General features: G+C 39.5%; 1 protein-coding gene across 3 annotated transcripts in view; it reads left to right on the top strand.

Moving 5' to 3' along the window:
• Nucleotides 1-25,089, top strand: part of ZDHHC9 (zinc finger DHHC-type palmitoyltransferase 9) — a 36,069-nt gene that overhangs the window by 5,035 nt on the left and 5,945 nt on the right. For 2 of the 3 annotated variants that reach the window (XM_057495605.1, XM_057495606.1), the window contains 7 exons: nucleotides 6,752-6,912; nucleotides 10,651-10,809; nucleotides 15,540-15,677; nucleotides 16,623-16,669; nucleotides 17,442-17,546; nucleotides 18,342-18,445; nucleotides 18,846-18,942. In XM_057495605.1, the coding sequence (XP_057351588.1) occupies nucleotides 6,752-6,912; nucleotides 10,651-10,809; nucleotides 15,540-15,677; nucleotides 16,623-16,669; nucleotides 17,442-17,546; nucleotides 18,342-18,445; nucleotides 18,846-18,942 (811 nt within the window). The remainder of the gene's footprint in view (nucleotides 1-6,751; nucleotides 6,913-10,650; nucleotides 10,810-15,539; nucleotides 15,678-16,622; nucleotides 16,670-17,441; nucleotides 17,547-18,341; nucleotides 18,446-18,845; nucleotides 18,943-25,089) is intronic. The other variant, XM_057495607.1, reaches the window with a different exon arrangement.

Genomic DNA, 25,089 nt, shown 5'->3' on the forward strand with positions numbered 1-25,089 from the left:
ACAGAAAAGGAGAAGATAGAAGATTACCAGTATGTAGCTGTATTTAGATAAATTTATGTATTTAAATGTTATTGTATCTATTGGAATTTAAAAGCAGAGTGAAAATCGTATGGTGCTTAAAAAAGAATTTCCTAATTTATTCTTAGGGTGAGGCATTTAGGAAATGCGAGTGTGTATGCCAGTTTCAGCTTTGAGTACATGAACCATTTTCCGTCCTTTCTGCCTAAACCCTATCCTGCTTGTGTGATGACATAGCCACCAACTTGGCTTGGAATGTCACGACATGATAGAATGATTGTGCACTGTCTCTGGAATTGGCTTCCTAGCTGTCTCTTTTAACTTTGTGACCAGATCACTAGTGGGGTCAAGGTCTCTAGACTTCTGTTTGTGGCAAGAATGACTCTGACTCTTGACCCCTGAAGCAGAAGCAGTTTGCTGCTATGATCAGTGTGAGGCATAAGCACTGAGGAATCATATCAAGGTGCTATCAAATCTTGTTGGACTGACCCTCATGGGTGCTTTGGATGTACAGAGGAGTCATTGAATTGGATGAACTGGAAAAAAAACTTCGTAGCATGGCTTAGTAATTGTCCCACTTCTAGCCCACCCAAATTATACTTTTCTTTCAAGTCTTTTCTTGAGTCTTCTTTCATGAAACCTTTCCAGTAATTTCTGCATTCATAGAACCAATTGTACATAAAATTCATTTAACACATAAGCATATGATTTTTTTTGTACTGTTTTATGAATTTTATGATTTTTAACACTTTGAGCTCTTTCAATGTCAGGGACTACCTCTTATGTCTATATGGCCACCCTGCAGTGCCCTCCACCAGGCTTTACATAGCATCAAGTGGTCAATAAATGTTGCTGAATTAATACATTCTGGATGCACTTAAAATGTAACAGCCTTGATTCACAGAATCATAGAATGGTAGAGCTGAAAGGGTCCTTGGAGGCTATCCCTTTCCTTTTGCAGGTGAGGAAACCAGGTCCAGAGAAGTAAGGTTATTTCATCAAGGTCAGTTAGCCAGCCAGTGCCTCTATATGACACTACCTTTGATCTCTTGGCTATCATTTGAATATGGAATCCTGAAGACATTCAGATAACTAAAGCTGTGCATAGGGCTGAGTGCTAGACCAGCATATTCTGGGTTCTTGCCAGCTAGTGATTGTACCAAGTAGCATTCAGGTTATTTGGACCTCCCCAGCTCATGTTCCTAGAAAAAGAAGGGATCTTTGTGGAAAACTGACAGCATTCTGACATGGCATTATGGTAGCCTTGAGGGAACAGGGAAGCCTATCTTTAAGTGTGACCCAGAAAGGAAGCTTTGGGAGTTTTGAGGGATCATCACCTCTGTGGCAACATCTAGTCCATACTGCCTTGGTAAGAACAGCTTGGAGAAAAGTTAAGCAATGTGTACTCCCTATCTTGTTACTCTGTAGGTGATCCAGATGAAAGGGGCGTATGTCTAGGTGGACAGATGGATGAGAAAAGGCAATCTGACAATGCACAGTTACCAGGTTTGAGGGTACACAAGGCTGTGTAGGCCAAAGCCAAACTCTGTCATGGCAGAATATCCATGCTAGTGACAAGGCCCAGGTTCTTGACGTTCTTTAGGTGAGATTGGGGAGAGGAAAATGTGACTTTATCATGATCTCTAACTCAGAATCATTCTCTGGAGAATTTTTCTGTGCAGGTTCAGTCTTGTGCTTCATCTAACCCAAGATTCTGTCTGTGGCTTGGCCAGACAAATGACAGTTTTAGAAAGGCATAGTTCCCTCTTTCATATCAATCTGTTATGGTATTTAACTAAGCTCAAACTTCCTGATAAAGCACATTCCCTGGAGAAAGGTTGGGTTATGTCTCCTGAACAGTGTGCTTTCTTGTAATAATTTTTTATGGTTCTGTCATTCAGAATTTGTGTGTTTTCAGCCTCTACTACCTTTTGTGGTAATGAGTTTCACACTGTCAGTCTCCACTGAATGCATCTCCTATCTTTTGAGAATGAATCTTAATTGAGTATAGTGATCTTTTATTCTGGGAAAAGTGAACACAAAGAAAAGGGATCTCCTCCAGCATGCTGACATCAGTTGAGATGTTCATTGAAGGAGAGAAGAGACCTCCTAAATCTTCCTCCTCAGAGATGCCAGAGCTGGTATTGTGTTTAAGAACAAAGGAGGCACCTTATGCCTCTTGCAACAGCAAGAAGCTAATGAATTCAGGGTAATTAGGGGGATGTTTCTGGAATGGAGCAATGAGAAAACAAGAACCTTATGATGATGATTAGATAGGGTCAGTTCATGGAGGGCCTCGGAACACTGGCCTGTGGAATTCAGGGCTTATATAATAGGTAACAGAAAATTGTTCTGAGTTCTTGAGCAGGAGTATATTACAACTGAAATTTGCTACTTGTTATATTTGCTATCATTGAAATGTGGAGTTTGTTATCATTTGGCATTCGTTATCATTTGAAGTTTGCCAACTACTCCGCAGGTTTGCCTGGATAGAAATTTTGTCCCTCTTTGGTGATAAGGTGGCTCACCACCTCAGAATTGAAAATATCCCTGTTTAGTTAATTTTCCCCATTGCTACTGGAGCAAAACAGGGCTATGCATTTGACCTCTGATCTTCACATAGCAATAAATCTGGAGGTTAATTTTAAGTTATGTTTTAGTGTCCGTGGACACTTTTTCCCTCTCAGCAGACTCTTGAGTATCATCAGAAGAATCTTGAACCAGTTTTATGGGTGGTTCTCCTTGTTTACTGTGCTGTAAAGGTAGTAGTATGTAAGAGGACAGACAACTGTCCACATCAGGGAGGACTTAGAGCAAAGGCTTATTTCTGTTAGCCTTAGACCAACAGTCTTCATGAGGCTCTAATCCTTGGGCCCTTCCTGCTGTTCCAAGCACAGCTCTTCTTTAAAGCCACCTTTAATGGCTGCTATGGGAGCAGTTTCAAGCAGCCACTAGCTTCCCAAGAGAGTCCTTCTTTGACCACTTATAGTCCTTAGAGTCTGAATCATCATCCTTACACTTGATTATTGGTCTTATCTTATTCTTTAGCTGTTTCATATGTTGGTTATATTTTCCCCAACAAAACTTCTATTTCTCTTGTTCTTCATTAGACCCATAAATACTTGTTGGCTGATCAATTGCACTGATAAAACAACAACAGGAAACAACAAGGAAGCTATTAGGAAGACTTAGAAGCAGAGTATTGTATAGAACACCAATCTATGCTATCTAGGAAGAGTTAGAAGCAGAGTATTATATAGAACACCAATCCATGCTATCTAGGAAGTCTTAGAAGCAGAGTATTATATAGAACACCAATCTATGCTATCGGTCTGTGAGGCAGACCCCTGCCTTGGAATCTGTCTGGTTTCTTACCAGATCCACTCATGAATCTCTTTTGAGTTTTTCATGTGAATTGAAGTCTGTGTCATTATCATTGTCCTTGCAGTGAACTAGCAAGCTGGGGGTGGGGGATGGGCCATGACACACGAGCTCAGCCTGGCACTGCTAGTTACTGCTGGTCAGTACCACCATGTGGCCCATGGGACATATGGGAGTCCAGTTGTCTAGCTCAGCTATGGAAGCCTGAGGCCAATCAAGAAGTTGGTAGAAGATGGTTTAAAATTATGGCATCTCTTCAAGTGGCAAAAATGAAGACTTAGTGGGGACATGGTTACATTTATAAAATTCACAAGGGAGAAAAGCAACTTCTAAGCCCCTGGAATGGGGAATGCCTCCTGGTACATTGAAGATAAAGGAGAGTTCTGTTTCAAGAAGTGTATAGATATCATTATTCCAAGAAGTGGCATAGATGGAAAGTGCTAAGGGGTTTCAAAAACAGTTAGCTTATATTTGTGGATGACAGATCCAGTCTCACTAAGATAAATTGGTGGTATTTGGGGATACTCCTGACTTTTGACATCGATACTGGGAATTACTACCAAATCTTCACATAGCTTATTCCTGTCAGAGACTGATCTCTAGCTTACTGCAATTAAGGGACAAACCTAGGGGGGATCTTTTTGATGAAAACTATTAAAGAGAGAACACAATGGGTTGTAAGTTCACAACAGTCTTAGCCACTGGCTCTCTCAGTTTCCTCTTACTCAGAGTGGAAAGGCCTGCTGGTCTCACATCTGCCTTCCCAGCCACACCCACTCACTAGTGACAACTGGCTGCCATAGCCTCATCTCTGGAGAACAATACAATGGGCCTGTTGTGTACTTGTTGACATACACAGTGGATTGTTTTAGCAGGTGCAGAAGATAGTCTGTGTGGAGATTACAGAGACCTTTATCCTAGATGGTGTAGTGTAATTCAAATCTAAGTTGTCCTTTGTCCAGTCAACAAGCAGGTGTTGGAATGGGACTTAGTTAAGCTTGGGTCCTTCTGTCGGGTAACATTATGGGGGCAACATTAATTTTTTTTGTGTGTGTATGTGTATGGTTGTTCTACTCTCTCTATATCTTTTCCCTATAATAAAACAATTTAAAGCCCCTTTGGTGACCAATCAGATGGCTCTGATTTTTCTAAGGCTTTTGATTGGACACTGTACACCCAGGGCAGTTTGAGTTCTGGAGACATTACTTCTTTGTTTTCAAGAGTTATGTTAGATCTGGGCAGTGACTAGGAAGATGGCTATATTCTGTTAGTGTGGTGATTTCATTTGGTGGGTTCATGAGACGCAGCCTTGGGTTTCTCCTGTGTCCTTCGTCAGGTCCCTGGTAAGTGGAGGTGACTTTCATTTCTGAGCTCACTGCTTGAGTAGCTGGAACAGTGGAAAAAAGGGTAACCCACAAGCTAGTGATCACCAAAGACCTTAATTATCCTGAACTCAGCCAGATCCTTCAGTTCTCCAAAAATTTCCCCCTACTTTGGATTTTAGGAGAAGGAAATAAGTCATATAAAGGCCAGCTAAGACCAAGGATTTTGTTAAAAGCAAACAAGCAGGCAAGCAAACAAAAAGCCACAAACATAATTTTACAAGTTCACTACATATGTTCACCTTCATGACAAACTGCTCAGCCTAATGTAGCAGTTGGTTGGCACCCCCACCATGCAGTCGTGTGTGTGGTGGGGAGGTTGCGGGGAGGCTCCCCTGGGGATTGTTCCAAAACCACAGCGAATGTACAACCTGGGGTTAACCGTTTGTGCTGAGTGGACAGCGGCTTACTTAATCCCCAAGCCGATGAGGTAAGCCTTTTTCCTTAGCTTACTTTCTCTGCTCTCCCTGTGGTCCTTGCTCATCCACTTATAGTCTGCCTCTAAGAGAAGAGCTCTTTGTTGAAGGAGTAAATGTGTCTCGGGGGAGGGGAATAAAAATAGGTCAGTGATGACTCTCATCACATATTTCCATTTATTTGGTTTGAAATTCAGAGCAACTCAGCAAGTATTTGTTGATAGCTTTGTTTCCATACTTGTGTTAGGCTCTGGGAGATATAGAACCATGATGATGTTAATAGCAGACATTTATTTATTTAGCATTTACTATGTGTCAAGTGCAGTTCTAAGGACTTTATTAATATTCATGCATTTGATCCACACAATGACCCATGAGCACTATTATTATTATTCTCATCTCACAGATAAGGAGACTGAAGTTAATTAAGTCACCCAACCAGAAGCTGGTAGACCCAGAATTCCAGCCCAAGCATTCCCACTTCAGAGAGACAAGGTTCCTTCTCTTAGGAAGTCCACTTAGGGGAGATGAGGGCAACATAGTAAAGAACAGCTGCGAAATAGTACAAGGCTCTGGCAGTGAGGATGACAGGGTAGAGAAGGGAGAGATCAGTGCAGCTTAGGCTATAGGCCTTTTGGAGGAGGCAAGACCTCTAAACTCCAGATTCTTCATTTATCAAATGGGCATAATAGACTCTGCCTCATGGATTTACTGTGAGAATTGGATGAGATGGTGCATATAAAGTGCATAGTGCAGTGCCTGGCATATGGTGAGTGCTCTGTAAATCGTGGTAGTGATGACAGTGGTAGCATTGATGTTTCTGGACCTGGAAGATGAGGAGAGCTGGGATATCTAGAAAGGAAGAGGAATGGCCTTCCAGGTGAATGATGAAGAAAGAGGTTTGCAAACATGATGTTGGCAGGGGTGCTAAGGAAATACAGTTTCCTTATTCTCTTGCTTATGGTCATTGGTCACCTACTACCTGAGTACTGGAGGGGAGAAGAGGAATGATGTGGCAAAGCCAGTTGGCAGCCCTGGAGCTTTTCCCTGGTCTTGAAGCACACTGGGCATATGGTCTGCCTGCCGCTGGGACCTTGCTTCCTGACTGACCCTCATCTTTCCTTCCTGCTCCTCGAACTCAGGCCTAAAGCCAGATGAGTGTTTATGAAAAGTTCTACACCTTCCCAGAGTGAGCAACCTCTGGTGCTTACAAGTTCAGGCTTCCCTGGCCTTAACAGGTGTGAGCTTTTCCTGAGGTACAGAGGAGTGGCTGCCACCAGGCTGGCAGGAGGGACTGGGCTTATGCATAGGGAGGGGCAGGCCCTTGAGACTATCTTCTATATGCTATAGGAGACATCAATCAGCTATCTGGTCAGCTCCTATGTACAGACCATAAATTAGGAGTTTTGAGTAATTCAGGAGAAGGAAGAAGTATGGTGCCTGCCCTTGAGGTACCGCTGATTCTGCTGTAGAGACCAGATTGACATACTGGTAACAATTGGAGGTCATTAAAGGGTAGGTATAACGAAATATTCAATTGCCTGCTTTCTTCAGATGCCGCTACCTGGCTGTCCAGCTGTCTCCTGCCATCCCTGTGTTTGCTGCCATGCTCTTCCTTTTCTCCATGGCTACACTGTTGAGGACCAGCTTCAGTGACCCTGGAGTGATTCCTCGGGCACTACCAGATGAAGCAGCTTTCATAGAAATGGAGATAGGTGAGTTTTCTAACCAGCTGTCAAGACACTGTACAGTGGGTGGCTTAATCAGCAAGGGAATGGAGTGGTAATAGCAGTTGCATAATCACTTCTAGCTTTTTCCCTCTGAGATTCTGAATCTGAGGTCATGACCACCCTATACATTTGGTAAGGCAGGAGTAGCAAGATTTGAATATTATGTGCTTCATTCTTCCTTTTTGTGGAATGCCTTTCAGGAGGGATTTGTTACCAAGGCCCTGCTGCACTGTTACCAAGAGGATGGGCTTTTTTACTTTTGGGGGCTTATCAACTCATTTTATTTTTTGATGAAAACTATAAGCCTTATTTTCATAAAAATATTCTTATATGTGTGCACATACAATTTTGGATATAATTTCAGGGTTTCATAGATCTTTTGAAGCACATTTATGGGCCTCTGATCAAGAATCCCCACTTTTAGGGGAATACTGAAGGTGAGAGGGGACAGCTAGGTGTCAGGAGCCACTGAGAATCCTAGGAGTGGTAAAGGAAGCATTTACAGGCTCATTATAGCACAGTCTGCAGCTCAGGATAGGACTCTTTGGGACAGAGGTTAAATGCTCCACTACCCAGGAGCCAGGGTGGCTTGAGCGGGGGATATCCTGGGAGCTCACACTGGGAAAGAAGGCCATGATGCCAGTACTAGCAGGGGCTGCAAGCTCATCGGACCTAAGGGCAGTGCCTGCCCTAAACTGTTCTCAAGTCTGGTACCCAAGTAGCTTGAGTCAATATCCAAGCCAGATAAGTAGAAAAAGGGGTCCCATGATTTATAAGACTAAAAGCTATGCCACTGGAGTACCAGTCTGATTAGCCTTTTGTTCTTTTAGGGTGTTGCCTTTTTTTGCTTTTTGAATTTTAATATTATTTTATTTAATTAAAAATACACAGACCTATTAGGTTCCTAATAGGTATTAGATTGTATTTACATATTATTTTTGGGAGATTTACATGTTTACTATATTATCTGCCTATCCAAGAAAATAGTACATCTTTCTATATTTTCAGGTGATGTTTATGCCCTTTAATAAATTTTTAGTTTTCTTCTTCTAGTTTCTATTCTTCTCATATTAAGTTTGTTCCTAATGTTTATATGCATGCTATTATCAATGAAATATTTTCTCCCACTTCCACTTAATTTATTATTTTTACTCTAGTTTTATTGAAATATAATTGACATATAACACTGTATGAATTTAAAGTGCACAGTGTGTTGATTTGATATTCTTTTAGGGTGCTTTGAGAGCTTCCAAGCTTTTGTATTTGTTTTGTTTATTTTAGCTGTGTTTCCCTCTAGCTTCTTAGTGAATTTCTTTTTGAAAGATTTTAATTGAGCTGAGGGGACTTAGGGATGGGGTGAGGGTGGGAATGGTGGGAGGAAAGCAGAAGCAAGATGTGTGGGCACAGCTGGAATTTTGGGGAGACCTGGTAGGGCTGGGGTACTTAGGAGCAAGATAGAGAGGGAGAGATGTAAGTGCCATCTTTTCTCCTTTGGGGTTATTCTTTTATCATCTCCTTTCCATTCACATAAGGAGAAACCGAAGGTCAAGGTATTGCCTTGACTTGTCTCTTGCATCTCACAGCAGGTTGTTAGCAAGGTCACCTCTGTTTTGCCAGATCCCTAAGCCTGAAGCCCAGGCTTGAGCTGTCATGTCATGACCTTTGCATTTAGCATGTTTCTCTCAGTGGAAGAGTGTGCTCTTGAGTTCATGTGTATGTTTGTGTTAGCAAGTTTTTGTCAATTTACATTCCACCCTGTACTGGGTCTGCTGTGGGTGGGGGCTGGGGGCATGGAAAGAAGACTGTGTGAGATTCCCTTGCATCATGGTGCCTCATGGGGAGGATGAACATGAACTCGGCTTCCCAAGTGCCCTCATGTAAAATGTATGCAAAGGAATATTAAGGTGACATTCTGGTACTTATCCTCTAATGAATAACCATCCCCCCATTCTTTAAGACTTGTGACCCACTGTTATTGTTTGATTTCACAGCATCTACCCCACTCCACAAAAAAAGGAAAAAAAGTTCCATATGGCAGATATTTTAAAAATCAAAGTGAATTGAAAAAAATATTCTGTTTTTAGAATTAGCCTGCATAGTGAGGCTGCAATGAGACAGGCATCTCAGATACTGTAGGTGGGTGGGTGGTCATGCAAATTGATAACACTCCATCTGGGAAGCAGTTTGACAATAAGTACTATGGGCTTTAAGGGTCCTACCCTTTGACTCAGTAATTCTATTTCTCTTAGGGTTTAGCTAAAGGGAATAATCAGAGATTTACACAAATTACTGTGGAAGGATTTTTAGTGGATCATTTTTTTCTTGTTAATATGGGCCTAGCTATTTTAATGCCAGCAACTTCATATATTACTGCTCAGACTTCAACATGCTTTTCTTTTTTCCTTCTGTTTTAGAAATTAATTTTAACACATGAATATGTTCTTGAGGAAGAGAGGAAGGGATTGGGATTTGGTTGGTGATCAAAGGGGATTTAAACTTTATCTGCAATATTTTAAGTTTTTGCATGCAGCATCATTTAAATGGTAAAAAAAAAAAACAGAAGCAACTCAAATGCCCAACATTATGGAATGGTTAAATAAAATTCTGGTGCATGTATATGAGGGAATGTTATATTGCCAATAATGATGTTTTCAGGAAAAAAAATGAACAACCATGGAAAAATGCTCCCTGTATAATGTTAAGTAAGAAAATACAGGGTACAAAATTGTATTTATACTATGATCTCATATTTTAGAAAATCATGAATGTTTATTGATCTATCTATAAAGAGAAGAAGGAAATACATAAAAATATATGAATATCCCTGAGTTGAGAGACCAGTCAGTGATATTTATTTTTTATTTATATTTTGTTTTTTTCCAAATTTTTGCAATAAGGTTGGATTACTTATTTTCATATAGTTCTTTTTTAATTCAAAGTATCACCAGTCTTTTTTCATGTGTATATTTTATTTTTTCAAGATAATATCCTTTTATATATATTGCTTTTTAGGGTACATTTTCATTTGCAGTGTGCTTTCCTGTGTCATCTTTCACTGGTCTACATCATTTTAAATGGCTGCATAACATCCATCCTATGTATGTATCATACTTTACTTAACCAACCTTTTGTTGTGACACTGAGGTTATATTCAGTTTTTCACCATTAAAAGGGATTCTGTAACAAATACCCTTGTGTCAACATTTCTGTACATCTCTTTGTAATTTTGATAAGATCCTAGTAGGACTGCTGGGTCGAAATGTATACATGCTTAAAATTTTGGTAGCCACTGCCGTAATTGCCTATTGGTACTATATAAAAATACCTTCTCCCCATTCTTGCCAACATTGGGTATTTTTATTCTTTTTAATATTTGTTAACATAGTGGGTGGAACTATATGTTTGTGTTAATTTTTACTTCTTTGCTTATTGTGAAGTTGGATGTTTTTATTTCACATGTTTTGTTTTAGCTATTTTATTTCTCTTATGAATGTTTTTCTTTGTAATCAGCCAAAAAGTTTGAAAAAATTCTTTTTCACATGTGCACAAAAGAATTGCATGGCACTCGGGGATTTTGGGGGAATACTCTGTGATGTGGAGAGTCTATTCTAGAAATGCTTGTCTGGAGAAGAGAGTGGGCCTGAGGAACCTTTGATTACTCCCATTACTTTTGGGCTCCAGTAATGGCTAGCAGTGATGTTAACTGTCTTTACTGATCTACAGAAGCTACTAATGGTGCAGTGCCCCAAGGCCAGCGACCACCCCCTCGTATCAAGAATTTCCAGATAAACAACCAGATTGTGAAGCTGAAATACTGTTATACATGCAAGATCTTCCGGCCTCCCCGGGCCTCCCATTGCAGCATCTGTGACAACTGTGTGGGTGAGTAAAACCAAAGGGGCTTTGTCTGGAGAAAAAGCTGAGTTGAAGATAGATTTAGATAGTAAACAAGCTAGATTTAGTTAAGAAACTTTAGATAGGAAACAAGCTTCTGAACCACTGTAAATCAACTATACATCTGCAGATCAAATCATAATTTAAATATTCTCTATATTAAGATTTAAAAAACCCTCTTTGATAAATGGGAAATCAACTTTACCTGTTTTTCGAGTCCAGATTTTCCTGTACTGGATCTGTTTCAAGTATTAGGTGGGATTAGGAACCCACCTAATATAGGGGGAGGAGGACCCTAGTCCACTGGAGGGCAGCATTGGGGAAGGAAGGGCTATGTAAGAAGTAATGTTCCTAAGAAGAAAGTTGCTAGCATTTATTGGGTTCCTACTATATACTAGGCATTGTGCTGCTTCTTTCCCTTTCTCTCATTTAAAACTTGTAAGAATCACATGAGATAGGTAATATCCCATCTTACAGTTGAGGAAATAGGTGAAACACCTTTGTGAAAGTTCAGATAACTGGTGTGAGATGAGACTGGAACAGTTCTGATTCCCAAACCCTCATTTTTTCTTTCTTTGCTGGTGCTGCAAGTGTGGTGGTGTATGTGTCTGTAATACATGGGTCTGTGCTTCTATCTACATATATGTGGCTTAGCTGTAATCACTACCGAGTGTGTGCTGGACCCTGGGAAAGATCAGAAACAGGCAGTAAATATGTCTGCTGATAGGCATGTATGTGCAACTCCTTATACTATCAGCATAGTTCCAGTATTCTTTATCTATGCCACGGAACATGCCTGAGTACATTGCTTTCCTCTTATTAGCCTACAAGTTGGGAAGATGTATCTTATTTTATATGGTAAAAAGCTATATGTGCACAGATTTTTAGAAATTGAAACTCATTTAAATGAGCTAGAAAACTTGGTATTTCAAGAAGGTCTGATGTGAAGGTTTTCATATAGAATTCCCTCTCCTCATTAATATTCTTAAATATAAAATTCATACAAATTAATGTTTTTACAAAAGAAGCACTAATGTTCCAGTAGAAGTATACACAGTTCACAGAACAGGAAATATGATTAGATAGTTAACATACATGAAGAGAAATTCATCCCTACTAAAAATCAGAGAAAGAAAGTTTAAACAAGATCTTTTTTAATCTAGAAAATTAGCAAGAAAAACCTGATAATGCTTATTCCTACACTGGTAGGAGTGTAAATTGGAACAAACTTCTTGGAAGGCAACCTAGAAAATTATTAAAGCCTTAAAACATACATACCCTTTGGTACCAGTGATTTCCTCTCTAGGGATCTATCCCAAAATAATCAAGGGGTGTTCTAAAAGATATAGGTATGGAAATATTTACCTCAGGGCTACTATAATGCTGAAAAAATTGGATAAAATTAATTGCCCATCAGTAGATAAGTGGTCGGATAGATTGTGGGACATTCATACAATAGACTTTTATGGGAAAAGCTCATATCAGAAAGCTAAATTAAACAGGAAATAAGCTACATTTCTAGTGAGATTGCAATTATACATTTAAGAAAATATAAGTATTTGTAAAGATATATGCAAGGAAATATACCAGAATGTTTATAGTTCATTATCTACAGGCTGTGGAATATGAGTGATTTTGTTTCCTTCATTTTTCTTCTTCTTTTTTCAAGTTTTCTACAATGAGCATGTATTTATTATCAGAAAATGTGTGATTTGAAATACAGTAAAAATATATCTGTATAAATCTGCATTTTCCCATGTTTTTATATGGCAGGTTTGCTTAAGGTGTGGCTGTACCTATAATTCTTGATCCAGATATAACCCTAACTACTTGGACATATCATTCTTCTTTACATGTTGCTTTTCTTTTCTGAAAAGATATATTGTAATGCTTTAACCGGGAGGTGGACCAGTTCTTACAGTTTAATTTTTTATCAGTACACAGCTCATTGTTCTTTAAAAAGGATGTATTTGATTCTTTGTGCTTTTGATTCATTAAAATAATATATATTCATTATAGAAAATATGAGAAGTACAGAAAGTGTAAGATAAACCTTAATCTCAAACTCACTCTCCATTTTGCTGTATTTCATTCCATTGTTTGCAAAATTAGATCTCACATGATAGTGTTTTTAATCTTGCCTTTGTCACTTAGCATTATATCCTGAGCATTTTCCTATATCTTTAATAAATGTTTTTGAGTATATTATTTTAATGACTACATAATCCATCTTATGGCTATAGTCTAGTTTTTTTAGGTAGTTTCCTATCGTTAGATAGTATTCACTATTCCATTTAATTCATTATTATAACACTGCAACCAAAATTATTAAATTTAAGAATGTAAAGAAATTGGAAACTTCATACATTTCTGGTGGGAATAGAAAATGGTGCAGTTGCTGTGGCAGTTTGGTGCGTCCTCAGAAAGTTAAAACATAGAATTTACCATATGACCCAGCAATTCCACTCCTGGGTATATGTGTATATGTATTAGCCCTGTATTAGCCTGCTCAGCTGCCATAACAAAATACAATGGACTGAGTAACTTATAGAACAGAAATTAATTTTCTCACAGTTCTGGAGGTTTTAAGTCCAAGTTCAAGGTGCTGGCAGGGTTTATTTCTGGTGAGGCCTGTCTCTGGGCTTACAGGTAGCCACCTTCTTGCTGTGTCTTCAGATAGTCTTTTTTCTGTATTTATGCACTCTTGGTATCTCATCCTCTTCTTATAAGGGTACTAGTCTAATAGAATTGGGTCCTACCCTTATGACCTCATTTAACCTTAGTTACCTCCTTAGAAACCCTCTCTCCAAATACAGTCACATTGGGGGTTAGAGCTACAACATACAAAGTTTGGAGAGGGACACAATTCTGTCCATAACAATACCAAAAAGAATTGAAAACTGAGACCCAAACATTTTTGTATATCACTGTTCATGGCAGCATTGTTCACAATAGCCAAAAGATGGAAACAATCCAACTGTTATCAACAGATGAATGGATAAATAAAATGTGGTATATCCATACAATGGAATATTATTCATCCATAAGGAGGAATGAAGTGCTGATACATGCTACAACTTGGATTAACCTTGAAAACATGCTACATGAAAGAAGCCAAACACAAAAAGTCATAAATTATATGATTCCACTTATATAAAATACTTAGAATAGGCAAATTCATAGAGATAGAAGTTATCAAGAGCTGGGGGAAGGGGAAAATAGAGAGTTACTGTTTAATGGGTACAGAGTTTCTCTTTGGGGGTGATGAAAATTTTTGGAAATAGGTAGTGGTGGTGATAGTTGCACAACACTGTGAATATAATCAATGCCACTGAATTATACACTTAAAATGGTTAAAATGGCAAATGGTATGTTATATGTATTTTACCACAATAGAAAATTTAAGAAAAAATTATTGAACCTAAATGTCTGTACACATCTCTCTTTCCTTATGAGAAATTACTGAAAATGGACTTATTCTGCCAAAGGGATGTGAGCATTATTAAGGCTCTTGATATATACTGCCAAATTGCTTCCCAGCAAAGTTCTCTCAATTTATATATTCCCCACAAACAGTATATTAGTATATAGTCCATATTGCCCAATTCTCACTAGTGCTGCATGTTTTCATATTCTTATTTTGATAGGCAAAAAAGTGTCTTTTTGTACTAGTATTGCACTGAGTTATTAGTGAATCTGAAAACCTTAAAATATATGTTTATATGGCATTTATTAACTGTCTGTTTTTGTCCTTTGACCGTTTTCTTGAAGGAGTATTTGTATTTTGTTATTCATTTGTAAGGACTTTTTATATACTCAGGTACAAAATTTACATACATTCCTGTTGTTTTTTTTCCCTCTTTAGCATTTTTAATGTATTCTCAACATATATAAAATAGTTTCTTCAAAGTTCATGGGTTCAAATCTATTTTTCTTTGACATCTGTGGTTTCTTTTATTACTTTTATGCCTAGCAAGTCCTCCATAACAAGGGGTAAATGTTCATTTATTCTTTATGGTTATTTTATGGTTTCACTTTGTTTTTTTCACATAACTCTTTAATTCAAATGGAATTAATTTTGATAAATGGTATGAGGGAAAAAAAACCTAACCTTATTTTCCATCAAATAACCAGTTGTCTCAGAGTTGTTTATGGAATAATAAATAGTTCCTTTTACCACCAATTTTTTAATGCTACCTTTATTAGACAGTAAATTCTTATACATTCTAGAATCTGTGTCTGAGTGCTTTCCACTCCACTGAGCTAAGCAACACCATTTTAAGTCTGGTAGTTTTATAATTTTTTAATAACTGGAGGTTAAGAAAAACTACACTACTCATTTTTCAAAATTTCCTTGGCAATTTTCACCTACTTATTCTTCCTGAACTTAGGCCACCTACTAAGATTTTTTCTTTGGAAAAGCAAAGTCTCTTCTGTCAACTGGCAGCAAGGCAGACCACTTAACCCCTCAGCACCTTAGTTTCCTCATATGTAAAATGGGGAGAAGAATTTCTTCTTTTGCCTAACTTCCAGGGTGATTGTGAGGATCAAGTGAGAAGATGTGAAAACAGTGAAAAAATGAAAAATAGAAAGCAGTGATATTTTGCAAGTGAAATAGGCAACAAACCGGGGGGCCTCTGGATGAGGTATTACATGGGCAGGGGCGTTGTGCTGGCTTTGGAGGCTTTTTGGCACTGGACTTTCTCTTTCTCCCACAGAGCGCTTCGACCATCACTGCCCCTGGGTGGGGAATTGTGTTGGAAAGAGGAACTACCGCTACTTCTACCTCTTCATCCTTTCTCTCTCCCTCCTCACCATCTATGTCTTCGCCTTCAACATCGTCTATGTGGCCCTCAGTGAGTACACAGGGCAGTGTCTGTTGTTGGAATGAGGGTCGGGGGTGGAAGAAGACTTGAGGACAGCTTAGGGGAGTGGCTAGGTTTCCTGGTGGAACTCTGCCATTTCGAAGGTGCTCTAGGACTAATTAGAAATGAGCACTACTCCCTGCTCTTGAGCAGGGCTCCAGTGTCATCTCACATCAGTCGGTATTCACTGAGTGTGTTGGCCTCCTCACTGGCCTCTGCTGGCGACTGGGGCCACAACTACTAGTCTGTACCCAGAGTAGTGGGCCTTGCTGAGGTGATGCCAGAGATTGGGGATGCATTTTGGCTGTCTGTGTCCTCTCTTCTTCTGCCTTGTAGGACCTGCCCTATGCCAGGTGGTAGAAGGGGTTGTACCAGAGAAATGCATTTTAGTAGCTCATGGTCTACGACTACTTTGGGGGATAAAAAATACACACTCATGCATATGCATGTGCACACACACACATAAATCAGTGTGCAGACAGATGGGATGTGAAGTTGAAAGAGTGGTCTTGGCCAAGACAGCTTCCTGGGAAGAGATGAATTCTCAGCTGGACTTTGAATGAGGGAAGGACGTGGATTGGTGAGGAGAGAGGATATTTCTTGAATGTTTCTGATTTTTTAAATCTATGAATGAATACCCACCCCTCCATGCCCATAGCTGGGGATTAGGGAAAAGGGAGGGGAGCTGGATGCTTGGCTTCTGCCTGACTCTAGTCCACTCCTGGGTCCTGCATTGGAAATGTGAACCCTTTAGTTAAGAGACGACTGGATTGAAGGTGAGAGTCCCTTGCCTGAGTGCGGGCTTATCTCTTTCCAGCTTGTAACAAGGGATAGGGAGAGAAGGAAGGGAGTAGGTATGATTAGGTACTAGGGTAAGTGTGCATTTTTTACTAAAGTCGCTAATTTTTCTCTTTACTCCTCCTCCCAATTTCACAGAATCCTTGAAAATTGGCTTCCTGGAGACATTGAAAGAAACTCCTGGAACATATCCTCCCCTGGCAGTATGTCCCTGTGAAGCACTCTTAAACTACTTTCCAGCATGCTTTTTCTCTGCACGTCTTTCACCATCTCAGTTTTCAGGCATCAGAGTGCCAAAGTCTAAAATAAAAACATGTAGTCTTAGTGGTAGCAACCAGAATGGTAGATGGCCGGAGATTAAAGGAGGTCTTTCCCTCACCTCCTTCTCTACTGCCTCCTTCCCAAGTCCTTCTGACCCCAGGCTCAGCCCTGCCTGCTTTAGTGGGCTGTCTTTGCTTCACTATACCTTTTATGTCGCTGGCTAGAAGCCCCACTTTCCTGTTATAGCTAAGGCTTACTTTGTACAGCAGTTGCATTTCTGAAAGGGAGATTTAGATGGGATTTCTATAAATCACATCCTGTTTTTCCCACCAATTTTTCATTTATGAAGTTTATTTTTTTATGGATTTTCCACTGGCAGTGATAGCCAATGTTGTTTATCTTTGGCCCCCTCCTAAATGTCCCCTTCATAGAGCTAATGATGAATAAATAGACAAACACTTAAATACACTAGAATTTATAGAGAGCTACTCGTAGTATATAAACAGAAGCCCTTTACTTTTCATAAGGGATATATCCAGTGAGTTTAGAATTCATCTGTTGTGATCCACACATGGATACTTGGCCCTTTGTGATACACATTCTGAGAGGTAAAGATGGTGTGACTGGTGCCATGAGTACGGGCTGAGGCATCGAGTCCCCTGATGTGGCTTCCTCAACATTCCTTAACGTCACCGCACCGTTCTAGAAGTGCTCATTTGCTTCTTCACACTCTGGTCCGTTGTGGGACTGACTGGATTTCACACTTTCCTCGTGGCTCTCAACCAGACAACCAATGAAGATGTGAGTCAACTTTCCCTTCTCCTCATCACGTGTTCTCCTCAAAGCCTATTCTCTCCTTACCTGCTAGAGAACTGAGTCTCCAGGGTCTGGGAGCTCAAGGCAGGCAGAAACTTGGTGTGGGAGATTGTTATATCCAATGTGTGGAAGAGAGCACGTGTGCTGGGATATGGTTAGATTGGAGCTGAATGCCTGTAGAGAATTAGGAAGAAGAGGTTAAATGGCTGGGTGGGTACAAGGTCTTCAGCTGTTCATAGGTCCTTAAAGTCTCATTAGTGCCTCTGGATTTGGAATGGAGAAAGACGGTTGCATTGAATAAATCCCTGCTTTTCAAAAGTTACCGGTTAACCATGTTTGTTGTAGAAAATTAGAAAATACAGATGAGCAAAAAATAGAAAATAAGGCCCTTTAACTTTACCTCCTAGGTATCACCATTGTTAATGGTATGATTTATAGTCTTCTAGATTTGTCTAGACTTGTTTCCATCTTTGTTTATGTGAATATACATTTTGTATTTTTAAGTGAAAATAATACATATCATTTGGTTACCTGATTTTTCACTCTATTGTAAACATCTTTCCATGGCTATGCAAGTATTTCTTTTTCTCCTGTTATGCTAAAATATACTTAACATAAAATGTACCATGTACCATCTTAAGTGTATAATTCAGTGGCACTAAGTATATTCATGTTGTGCAACCATCACCACCTTCCATCTCCAGAACTCTTTCATCTTCCCATGCTGCATATATTTCTTCAGCATAATTTTTCATGTAAGCCTTGGCTTTTATCTTGTAGATCAAAGGCTCATGGACAGGGAAGAATCGTGTCCAGAATCCCTATAGCCATGGCAACATTGTGAAGAACTGCTGTGAAGTGCTGTGTGGCCCCTTGCCCCCCAGGTACTCAGGGGACTAGAAAGTTCTGGGACTCTTGGGACAAGTGTTGGGACCAGTTCTTTTACCTAGTCTAATGCATTCTTCTGAATGTGGCTTCCTGGTGTTAAATAGGTCTTCCCAGGGATTGTCCCTTGGTACCGTATCTACATGGACTATAGACCATGGGCTGGTTGTTTTGAATGGATGACTTTTCATTCCTCATTTGTTTATTCCATGGTTAACGTAGTGTTCCCTGGTTTGTGGAAGAAAAAGTGAATGGGAGACAGGAGATGTGCGCTAGGATAAGGCTAGACTGCCAAAGGGCAGGTCTATGTTTTCTAGTACACACAGCAGAGTTCTATTGGGTGGTGTGTGGGTGGAGGGGTGAATGCGAAGCACTTTATTAACTGTCCTGTCTCCTCAGTGTGCTGGATCGAAGGGGTATTTTGCCACTGGAGGAGAGCGGAAGTCGACCTCCCAGTACTCAAGAGACTAGTAGCAGCCTCTTGCCACAGAGCCCAGTAAGTGTTCCCAACTTTAAGACTTTAGGACTTTTTTTTATTAAGTAATCATTGATATACAATCTTATGAAGGTTTCACATGAGCAACATGTGGTTACAACATTCACCCATATTATCAAGTCTCCCCCATACACCGCATTGCAGTCACTGTCCATCAGCATAGTAAAATTCTATAGTCACTACTTGTCTTCTCTGTGCTATATTGCCTTCATTGTGACCCCCCTATATTATGTGTGCTAATCATAATATCCTTTAATCCCCTTTTCCCTCCCTCCCCACCCACCCTCCCCAACCTCTTCCCTTTGGTTATCACTAGTCCGTTCTTGGAAGACTTCAGGACTTTTAAGGCTGAGTCGGTGATAGAGGGTGTTAGCTAAATTTACACCTTAGAGGTAAAATTAGGCAGTTTCATGTCCAGTCGCTCCAGCTTCTCTGCCTCTGTTTCTGCCCTGATATTGCCTTGAGATCTTTGTGCCCTTGTGTCAGATTGAGATCTAGTCATTTCTTTGACATTCTGTGCCAGCCACTGTGGTAGGTGTTAGGGATACGCCAGTGAAGAAGGCAAATGTCCCTGTTCTCAAGGAACTCATTGTCTCATGGGGATGAGAGAAAAGAAAACAGCCATTGCTCAATGTTGTGAAAAGTACCTTGATGAAGAAAGCATAAAATGCCATAGGAGCAAAGATAAGGGTCAGGGGAGTGGGTTGGAGTTAGTGGTGTAGTTACCTTGGTAGAAGGGGGCTTGCTCACTCAAAGATGCAGATGTTGTGGGAAATCTGCCAGCTGTCCTGCTCAAGATACACTTTACAAAGTATGTTTCTTAAATACTGTTTTTTTTTCTTTTTTTAAAAATTTTGGTACCATTAATCTACAATTACATGAAAGACATTATGTTTACTAGGCTCCCCCCTTCACCAAGTCCCCCCCACATACTCCTTCACAGTCACTGTCCATCTGCGTAGTAAGATGCTGTAAAATCACGACTTGTCTTCTCTGTGTTGCACAGCCCTCCCTGTGCCCCACACACACTATACATGCTAATCGTAATGCCCGCTTTCTTTTTCCCCGCCCTTATCCCTCCCTTCCCACCCATCGTCCCCAGTCCATTTCCCTTTGGTAACTATTAGTCCATTCTTGGGTTCTGTGATTCTGCTGCTGTTTTGTTCCTTCAGTTTTCCTTTGTTCTTATACTCCACATGTGAGTGAAATCATTTGGTACTTGTCCTTCTCCACCTGGCTTATTTCACTGAGCATAATACCCTCTAGCTCCATCCATGTTGCTGCAAATGGTAGGATCTGTTTTTTTCTTATGGCTGAGCAATATTCCATTGTGTATATGTACCACATCTTCTTTATCCATTCATCTACTGATGGACATTTAGGTTGCTTCCATATCTTGGCTATTGTAAATAGTGCAGCGATAAACATAGGGGTGCATCTGTCTTTTTCAACCTGGAGTGCTGCATTCTTAGGGTAAATTCCTAGAAGTAGAATTCCTGGGTCAAATGGTATTTCTATTTTGAGCATTCTGAGGAACCTCCATACTGCTTTCCACAATGGTTGAACTAGTTTACATTCCCACCAGCAGTGTAGGAGGGTTCCCCTTTCTCCACACCCTCGCCAACATTTGTTGTTGTTTGTCTTTTTGATGATGGCAATCCTTACTGGTGTGAGGTGATATCTCATTGTGGTTTTAATTTGCATTTCTCTGATGATTAGCGATGTGGAGCATCTTTTCATGTGCCTGTTGGCTATCTGGATTTCTTCTTTAGAGAACTATTTATTCAGCTCCTCTGCCCATTTTTTAATTGGATTATTTGCTTTTTGTTTGTTGAGGCGTGTGAGCTCTTTATATATTTTGGATGTCAATCCTTTATCGGATCTGTCATTTATGAATATGTTCTCCCATACTGTAGGATACCTTTTTGTTCTATTGATGGTGTCCTTTGCTGTACAGAAGCTTTTTAGCTTGATATAGTCCCACTTGTTCATTTTTGCCTTTGTTTCCCTTGCCTGGGGAGATATGTTCATGAAGAAGTCACTCATGTTTATGTCTATGAGATTTTTGCCTATGTTTTTTTCTAAGAGTTTTATGGTTTCATGACATACATTCAGGTCTTTCATCCATTTGGTGTTTACTTTTGTGTATGGGGTTAGACAGTGATCCAGTTTCATTCTCTTACATGTAGCTGTCCAGTTTTGCCAGCATCATCTGTTGAAGAGACTGTCATTTCCCCATTGTATGTCCATGGCTCCTTTATCATATATTAATTGGCCATGTATGTTTGGGTTAATGTCTGGAGTCTCTATTCTCTTCCACTGGTCTGTGGCTCTGTTCTTCTGCCAGTACCAAATTGTCTTGATTACTGTGGCTTTGTAGTAGAGCTTGAAGTTGGGGAGCGAGATCCCCCCTACTTTATTCTTCCTTCTCACGATTACTTTCGCTATTCGGGGTCTTTGGTGTTTCCATATGAATTTTTGAACTATTTGTTCCAGTTCATTGAAGAATGCTGTTGGTAATTTGATAGGGATTGCATTGAATTTGTATATTGTTTTGGGCAGGATGGCCATTTTGACAATATTAATTCTTCCTTGCCAGGAGCATGGGATGAGTTTCCATTTGTTAGTGACCTCTTTAATTTCTCTTAAGAGTGTCTTATAGTTTTCAGGGTATAGGTCTTTCACTTCCTTGGTTAGGTTTATTCCTAGGTATTTTACTCTTTTTGATGCTATTGTGAATGGAGTTGTTTTCCTGATTTCTCTTTCTATTAGTTCATTGTTAGTGTATAGGAAAGCCATAGATTTCTGTGTGTTAATTTTGTATCCTGCAACTTTGCTGAATTCCGATATTAGCTCTAGTACTTTCGCTGTGGAGTCTTTAGGGTTTTTTATGTACAATATCATGTCATCTGCAAATAGTGACAGTTTAACTTCTTCTTTACCAATCTGGGTTCCTTGTATTTCTTTGTTTTGTCTAATTGCCTTGGCTAGGACCTCCGGTACTATGTTGAAAAACAGTGGGGAGAGTGGGCATCCCTGTCATGTTCCTGATCTCAGAGGAAAAGCTTTCAGCTTCTTGCTGTTCAGTATGATGCTGGCTGTGGGTTTATCATATATGGCCTTTATTATGTTGAGGTACTTGCCCTCTATGCCCATTTTGTTGAGAGTTATTATCATGAATGGATGTTGAATTTTGTCAAATGCTTTTTCAGCATCTATGGAGATGATCATGTGGTTTTTGTCTTTCTTTTTGTTGATGTGGTGGATGATGTTGATGGATTTTTGAATGTTGTACCATCCTTGCATCCCTGGGATGAATCCCACTTGGTCATGGTGTATGATCCTTTTGATGTATTTTTGAATTCGGTTTGCTAATATTTTGTTGAGTATTTTTGCATCTACGTTCATCAGGGATATTGGTCTGTAGTTTTCTTTTTTGGTGGGGTCTTTGCACGGTTTTGGTATTAGGGTGATGTTGGCTTCATAGAATGAGTTTCGGAGTATTCCCTCCTCTTCTATTTTTTGGAAAACTTTAAGGAGAATGGGTGTTATGTCTTCTCTGTATGTCTGATAAAATTCTGAGGTAAATCCATCTGGTCCAGGGGTTTTGTTCTTGGGTAGTTTTTTGATTACTGCTTCAATTTCGTTGCTGATAATTGGTCTGTTTAGATTTTCTGTTTCTTTCTGGGTCAGTCTTGGAAGGTTGTATTTTTCTAGGAAGTTGTCCATTTCTCCTAGGTTTTCCAGCTTGTTAGCATATAGGTTTTCATAGTATTCTCTAATAATTCTTTGTATTTCTGTGGGGTCCGTTGTGATTTTTCCTTTCTTGTTTCTGATTCTGTTGATGTGTGTTGATTCTCTTTTTCTCTTAATAAGTCTGGCTAGAGGCTTGTCTATTATGTTTATTTTCTCAAAGAAGCAGCTCTTGGTTTCGTTGATTTTTTCTATTGTTTTATTCTTCTCAATTTTATTTATTTCTTCTCTGATCTTTATTATGTCCCTCGTCTGCTGACCTTAGGCCTCATTTGTTCTTCTTTTTCCAATTTCGATAATTGTGACATTAGACTATTCATTTGGGATTGTTCTTCCTTCTTTAAATATGCCTGGATTGCTATATACTTTCCTCTTAAGACTGCTTTTGCTGTGTCCCACAGAAGTTGGGGCTTTGTGTTGTTGTTGTCATTTGTTTCCATTTATTGCTGGATCTCCATTTTAATTTGGTCATTGATCCATTGATTATTTAGGAGCATGTTGTTAAGCCTCCATGTGTTTGTGAGCCTTTTTGCTTTCTTGGTACAATTTATTTCTAGTTTTATACCTTTGTGGTCTGAAAAGTTGGTTGGTAGGATTTCAATCTTTTTGAATTTACTGAGGCTCTTTTTGTGGCCTAGTATGTGGTGTATTCTGGAGAATGTTCCATGTGCACTTGAGAAGAATGTGTATCCTGTTGCTTTTGGATGTAGAGTTCTATAGATGTCTATTAGGTCCATCTGTTCTAGCGTGTTGTTCAGTGCCTCTGTGTCCTTACTTGTTTTCTGTCTGGTGGATCTGTCCTTTGGAGTGAGCGGTGTGTTGAAGTCTCCCAAAATGAATGCATTGCAGTCTATTTCCCCCTTTAGTTCTGTTAGTATTTGTTTCACATATGTTGGTGCTCCTGTATTGGGTGCATATATATTTATAATGGTTATATCCTCTTGTTGGACTGAGCCCTTTATCATTATGTAATGTCCTTCTTTATCTCTTATTACTTTCTTTGTTTTGAAGTCTATTTTATCTGATACTAGTATTGCAACACCTGCTTTTTTCTCGCTGTTGTTTGCATGAAATATCTTTTTACATCCCTTGACTTTTAATCTGTGCATGTCTTTGGGTTTGAGGTGAGTCTCTTGTAAGCAGCATATAGATGGGTCTTGCTTTTTTATCCATTCTATTACTCTGTGTCTTTTGATTGGTGCATTCAGTCCATTTACATTTAGGGTGATTATTGATGGATATGTACTTATTGCCATTGCAGGCTTTAAGTTTATGGTTACCAAAGGTTCAAGGTTAGCTTCTTTACTATCTTACTGTCTAATTTAACTCGCTTATGGAGCTATTGTAAACACTGTCTGATGATTCTTTATTTCTCTCCCTTCTTATTTCCTCCTCCTCCAATTTTCATATGTTGGGTGTTTTGTTCTGTGCTCTTTTTAGGAGTATTCCCATCTAGAGTAGTCCCTCTAAGATACCCTGTAGAAGTGGTTTGTGGGAGGCAAATTCCCTCAACTTTTGCTTGTCTGGGAATTGTTTAATCCCTCCTTCATATTTAAATGATAATCGTGCTGGATACAGTATTCATGGTTCAAGGCCCTTCTGTTTCATTGCATTAAATATGTCATGCCATTCTCTTCTGGCCTGTAAGGTTTGTGTTGAGAAGTCTGATGATAGCCTGATGGGTTTTCCTTTGTAGGTGACCTTTTTTTTTCTCTCTGGCTACCTTTAATACTGTGTCCTTGTCTTTGATCTTTGCCATTTTAAATATTATGTGTCTTGGTGTTGCCCTCCTTGGGTCCCTTGTCATGGGAGTTCTGTGTGTTTCTGTGGTCTGAGAGGCCATTTCCTCCCCTAGTTTGGGGAAGTTTTCAGCAATTATTTCTTCAAAGACACTTTCTATCCCTTTTTCTCTCTCTTCTTCTTCTGGTAGTCCTATGATGCAAATATTGTTCCTTTTGAATTGGTCACACAGTTCTCTTAGAATTCTTTCATTCCTGGAGATCCTTTTATCTCTCTCTGCATCAGCTTCTCTGCATTCCTGTTCCCTGTTTTCTAGTCCATTAATGGTCTCTTGCATCTCATCCATTCTGCTTTGAAGTCCTTCCAGAGATTGTTTTATTTCTGTATTCTCCCTCCTTAGTTCTTGCATATTTCTCTGCAAGTCCATCAGCATGGTTATGACTTTTGTTTTGAATTCTTTTTCAGGAAGATTGGTTAAATCTACCTCCCCAGATTCCTTCTCAGGAGAGGATGTCGAAGGTGTCTGGGTTAGCCTGGTCTGGATCAAATTTTTTTGCCTTTTCATGTTGATAGATGCAGTGGTATGCTATTGATTTGTCTGTCAGCTGGGAGAGCCAAGACCTTTTCCACTTGCTCCTGGCCTTTCTTTACTGG

This window comes from Manis pentadactyla, chromosome X (genome assembly GCF_030020395.1).
Source record: "Manis pentadactyla isolate mManPen7 chromosome X, mManPen7.hap1, whole genome shotgun sequence".
NCBI lineage: Eukaryota > Metazoa > Chordata > Mammalia > Pholidota > Manidae > Manis > Manis pentadactyla.